The sequence below is a fragment of the Cannabis sativa genome, chromosome X (assembly GCF_029168945.1).
Source record: "Cannabis sativa cultivar Pink pepper isolate KNU-18-1 chromosome X, ASM2916894v1, whole genome shotgun sequence".
Taxonomy (NCBI): domain Eukaryota; kingdom Viridiplantae; phylum Streptophyta; class Magnoliopsida; order Rosales; family Cannabaceae; genus Cannabis; species Cannabis sativa.
The window spans coordinates 65,162,927-65,168,975 of record NC_083610.1 but is presented as its reverse complement, the minus strand read 5'-3'; the positions used below and the strand labels follow the sequence as shown (position 1 = coordinate 65,168,975).

Sequence of the window (6,049 nt, the reverse complement as noted above, 5' to 3'; positions counted from 1 at the left end):
TCCTGGAAAGAACATAACACTTACTCCAAGTGTAAGTACACATCATCGCTGATTATCACATTAGTGTAAATCCAATAACACTGATGAAACAGGGACCAAAACTTTTGATTCATATGATCACAAACACATTCCACTGTGTTGACGATACTGTAATTGTGAATAAACATATGATCTGGATTTAACTGATCTTGTGTGTATGAATGTAATAAACATATTAAACATATTAAACCATTAGCATGTAAAATTCATGCAAACATCAATCACTTCAAATTTCTTATATTGATAACTAATCAGATTGTAAAGAGTTTTATTTAGGGCATAAAACCTAACAGTTGATAATAAATCTTTGCAATGACCAAGCAGAGCACGCTCCTTTGCTGTTACTGTTGAAACTTCGCCCACCAAGGAATTCACTTCGCCATCCTATCAACCAGAAAATTTGAAACAAATCCATCATATATTCTACTAAAACTGCAGAATTTTCGGGTCTTTAAAATTGCTAACCAATCAAAGGAATAGAAAATACCTATACCATTCCAATGGCAACTCAAAAAAAAAAAAAGTTACTATTGAATTTTGATAATGATATTTTAGGTAACTACAAGTAGGAAGATACAAACATGACATGAGCTAAAGCAACTATACAGAAAAAACCACCTTTGAGGTTAATAAGCATATTGAGGATGCCATGGCTTGCATCACATCAACTGCTGAGCAAATAGCGTCCTTCACATTTTGTACATCGGCTTGCAGCAAGCGATAATGAAAGCTTTAACTATGTCAAACTTCTGGGCAAATGAACTGATGATAAAAACGGGGTGTAGCAGGGTGACAATGAGAAACAATTCAAGAAAAAGTCTGTCACATATACCCTTGCCCCTGCAACAACTAGAAGACGGAGAGTGCTAGCCTTCAAAGCTTCAAAGGACCTAGACAATGAACAAGTATAGTCCCAATCTAGAACCGACCACTCTTCCAAATATACCATCTGCAATAATCTTTTACAAAGACAAACAATTAAGACTTTTATTTCATAATGTAAAGATGCAATAGTGTTGGGTGCAAAAAGAAACACATGCAAGCTATTAATACCATCCATGAAAATTGCAGATTAAAAAGTAATCTCTCAAAGGTAAACAAAGTATAATAATATTAAATTCCTCTTAAATTATTAGGTACTAGTACGATGGTGCCTGTATCTTAAGAAATTATTTTAGCTTTGACGATCATCCTCTGTTAATATTTGTCTATATATTTATAAATTGGGGAATTAGAGAAAACGATTAAGAACATTTTTTAACATACTATTGTACAACAATGATTAGTTTTCCGTAATTTTAACTCCCAAAGTTTGGGACTAAAACCGTGATTATAATAATGCAATTGTATATACTATCACTTACCTACAAAGCTGCAACTGTTGATAATAAATCTTTGCAATGACCAAGCAGAGCACGCTCCTTTGCTGTTACTGTTGAAACTTCGCCCACCAAGGAATTCACTTCGCCATCCTATCAACCAGAAAATTTGAAACAAATCCATCATATTTTCTACTAAAACTGCAGAATTTTCGGGTCTTTAAAATTGCTAACCAATCAAAGGAATAGAAAATACCTATACCATTCCAATGGCAACTCAAAAAAAAAAGTTACTATTGAATTTTGATAATGATATTTTAGGTAACTACAAGTAGGAAGATACAAACATGACATGAGCTAAAGCAACTATACAGAAAAAACCACCTTTGAGGTTAATAAGCATATTGAGGATGCCATGGCTTGCATCACATCAACTGCTGAGCAAATAGCGTCCTTCACATTTTGTACATCGGCGCAAAGAAGCGATAATGAAAGCTTTAACTATGTCAAACTTCTGGGCAAATGAACTGATGATAAAAACGGGGTGTAGCAAGGTGACAATGAGAAACAATTCAAGGAAAAGTCTGTCACATATACCCTTGCCCCTGCAACAACTAGAAGACGGAGAGTGCTAGCCTTCAAAGCTTCAAAGGCCCCAGACAATGAACAAGTATAGTCCCAATCTAGAACCGACCACTCTTCCAAATATACCATCTCCAATAATCCTTTACAAAGACAAACAATTAAGACTTTTATTTCATAATGTAAAGATGCAATAGTGTTGGGTGCAAAAAGAAACACATGCAAGCTATTAATACCATCCATGAAAATTGCAGATTAAAAAGTAATCTCTCAAAGGTAAACAAAGTATAATAGTATTAACCTCTTAAATTATTAGGTACTAGTACGATGGTGCCTGTATCTTAAGAAATTATTTTAGTTTTGACGATCATCCTCTGCTAATATTTGTCTATATATTTATAAATTGGGGAATTAGAGAAAACGATTAAGAACATTTTTTAACATACTATGCTACAACAATGATTAGTTTTTAGTAATTTTAACTCCCAAAGTTTGGGACTAAAACCGTGATTATAATAATGCAATTGTATATACTATCACTTACCTGCAAAGCTGCAACTGTTGATAATAAATCTTTGCAATGACCAAGCAGAGCACGCTCCTTTGCTGTTACTGTTGAAACTTCGCCCACCAAGGAATTCACTTCGCCATCCTATCAACCAGAAAATTTGAAACAAATCCATCATATTTTCTACTAAAACTGCAGAATTTTCGGGTCTTTAAAATTGCTAACCAATCAAAGGAATAGAAAATACCTATACCATTCCAATGGCAACTCAAAAAAAAAAAAAGTTACTATTGAATTTTGATAATGATATTTTAGGTAACTACAAGTAGGAAGATACAAACATGACATGAGCTAAAGCAACTATACAGAAAAAACCACCTTTGAGGTTAATAAGCATATTGAGGATGCCATGGCTTGCATCACATCAACTGCTGAGCAAATAGCGTCCTTCACATTTTGTACATCGGCCTGCAGCAAGCGATAATGAAAGCTTTAACTATGTCAAACTTCTGGGCAAATGAACTGATGATAAAAACGGGGTGTAGCAGGGTGACAATGAGAAACAATTCAAGGAAAAGTCTGTCACATATACCCTTGCCCCTGCAACAACTAGAAGACGGAGAGTGCTAGCCTTCAAAGCTTCAAAGGCCCCAGACAATGAACAAGTATAGTCCCAATCTAGAACCGACCACTCTTCCAAATATACCATCTGCAATAATCCTTTACAAAGACAAACAATTAAGACTTTAATTTCATAATGTAAAGATGCAATAGTGTTGGGTGCAAAAAGAAACACATGCAAGCTATTAATACCATCCATGAAAATTGCAGATTAAAAAGTAATCTCTCAAAGGTAAACAGAATAAAAAGTAATCCCTTCCTAAAGAGAACCAAAAATTCAGCTGTTTTTCTCACTTAAATTGTCTCAATAAACAGATCTAGCAATAAGAAATCTTACTTGCTCCTTTAGGATGGAAATAAGTTTCAGAGTTTGCCTCATCAATTGTAATTCGATTCTTTTAGTTCTAACAGATTCACGGAGTTGTTCTGTTGTGACCCATGCATTAAAAATGCTTCTCTGATACAAAGAGACACAAGCTAATAAATTTCTACCATGTAAATAGCACAAATAAACAAAGAAAACAATGATAAATTAATAAATTTCAACTAAAAGAAAAATACATGTAAAAAAAGAAAGAAAAAACACTCGAAGGTTTTCTCGAGCTTCAGATAAGCAAAATATATTTCTTTAATTTTCTGCTAGTCTACGATATTAATAATTTTGGGAGCCAATTTCTAGTAGATATGCACTCTAAACTGTAAAGAATGCCAAAGTAAAACAATTAACCCGTTCCCATAGGCCTTAGTCTTAGGTCAAAAGTCGGCTTGTCCAGCTAAAAGAGGGTTATAACTACTGACTCAGTAAAAAACAACTGGGAAAAAAAATAATAAAATCCAGTTGCCCCATTGTCATCGGTATCCTTTTTTAGTCATTAACCTACCAACAGTCTAGTACAACAACATACACAAACAAACTCGCAGAATAGCTGTAAAGTAATCTGAAAAAAACCCTACAAAATGCAGTTTTATAGATTTAGACTTGAAGCACCTATTATGGATAAACAGGCTTCTAATTTCACACTAGTGTTGACATTCAGAAGCTTGGAAACTTCCTTTTTGGTGTATTTTCTAAATGAACGATTTCTGACAAAATCTACTACTAGTCAATATTTTTTTCTTCATTGCCAGAAGTTTACTGTCACTTAGCACTTCCCACCAGTGCTAAGCAACTGCGCATGATCCTTCATTCAACATAACCTTTTCACTTATTCACATACTTTTCTATTTCACGGAAACCCTCTGTCAAATTTCTCAGGAAGGTATAGTAATACTGAGTAGAACTAAATATAATATCTAACATGATATACAATTCCTCTTTGTTAAAAAATCATTTTCTAAGTTGTCGTTATCTCGATATATGGCAAATCTAACCCAAAACACACACATGACATAGTAAGTGATTATAAGAGCTACTGATTTAAGTGAAAAGATAAATAAATAAAATTATTAAAACAATAAAGCAAACCTCTGCATTCAACCTCTGTGCCGAAAGAGAAGCATCAACTCTAGCATTTATGAATCGCCATTGCAAGAGACGATTATATAAGAGCCTTAAAAAGTGAGAAGTAGTCTGTTTTCTCCTGCTTTCCCTCTTTGAATATCGACCGCAAAACTTAAAATCGATGGTGCGTTTTTATTACTCATCGTACCTGGAACTAAATTCCTGATCTGCAATGGGCTCGTTCCCCTCAACGTGGATGACACAACAGACATGGAAGCTTTACTCGGTGACGCAGGACGACAAATCCCTTTAATCGGAGAAGTCTTTCGCCTACTACTGCTAAGTACTCCTCGAGGAGATAATACAGGACTCTCAATGGATAACTTCTTCGGAGTAATGAGCTTTGATGGGGCAAAAGCTCTCATCGCAGTACTCCTAGAGAATGGAGAAGCAGGCTCTGGTAATCGTTGGGACCGATTCTTAGACTCTTGCCAGAACCTTGCAGCCGCCATGGCTCCTCGAGAACCACGTTGCTCTTGACAAACAAAGGCACCAAACTCAAGTGTTCTTGGAGTTGTACAACTGGAAGAAGCAATCCACCCAAGTCTCATTTTCCAAATTACCCTAATCAAGTAAAGAAAACTAAACCATTGCGCAGAGTGTTACGGACAAGCTAAAGGAAACAAATTTAGTAATGCCATATTTACATATATATATATATAGCTAACTTGAGAAGAGAAAAAAAGGTCAGAAATATGACCTTTACGGGCGACGGCTAAGTGAGAGAGAGAAAGGTGGTGGTGGGAGTTTGGAGTGCAGTATGTGTAACTATCGTAGGCACCCGTGTTTTGGCTATAGCATACAAATTGACCTTTACGGGCGACGGCTAAGTGAGAGAGAGAAAGGTTGTAGAATATCTTAAAAAGCTATAACATACATGACTATAAAAAAAATTAGACTAAAAAATTATTCTAGATACCGAAATAAGTAAAGAGTGTATCAGTACATCATTTTTAAGGGGGTGCATTGTAGAATCACCCTAAATTTAATATCATTAAAAGTTTTTCTTGCTAGCAAAATATTAGAAAATTCTATAATGTACCCTCTTAAAAAGGATGCACCGATACATCTCTATCCGTTTTAGTATCTGAAATAATTTTTTAGTCTTTTTTTTTATGATCATGTAAATTATAGTTGTTTAAGACATCTTGCAAAATTTTAAAAAAATCGAAAAAGTTTAACACGCCGAAAACTGCGTTCAAACAGTGTGTTTCACAAGTTACTATTTTATTTTATACGCGTGTAAAATAGACTGTTTAAACATTATTTTCTATATTGTAAATTATTCCGAATTTCTCAAAATTTTGTAGGATATCTTAAATAGCTATAACGTACATAAATATGAAAAAAAAATTACTAATTTTTTTTTTGAATGCCGAAACTATTAGAGGGTACATCAGTACATCCCTTTTAAGGGGTATATTATAGAATTATCCCAAAATATTTATAAGTTGAAGAGTGTTATTGTAATTTTTATTA

The 6,049-nt window shown here is 34.2% G+C and overlaps 1 protein-coding gene and 1 long non-coding RNA gene across 2 annotated transcripts; both read right to left on the bottom strand.

Annotated features, from left to right (window-relative positions):
* Positions 1 to 1,832, bottom strand: LOC133031936 (uncharacterized). Its single transcript, XR_009684967.1, has 4 exons — positions 1,743 to 1,832; positions 1,404 to 1,511; positions 658 to 998; positions 1 to 423 (listed from the first exon to the last, which is right to left on the bottom strand). It is a non-coding gene; the product is annotated as an uncharacterized LOC133031936 (long non-coding RNA).
* Positions 1,833 to 1,919: 87 nt separating this feature from the next.
* LOC115713581 (protein SNOWY COTYLEDON 3) lies at positions 1,920 to 5,315 on the bottom strand. The gene is given in 4 exon segments (XM_030642072.2): positions 1,920 to 3,168; positions 3,407 to 3,526; positions 4,535 to 4,635; positions 4,638 to 5,315. Coding segments are annotated over 4 exon segments (747 nt in total). The 5' UTR covers positions 5,122 to 5,315; the 3' UTR covers positions 1,920 to 3,126.
* Positions 5,316 to 6,049: the final 734 nt, after the last annotated feature.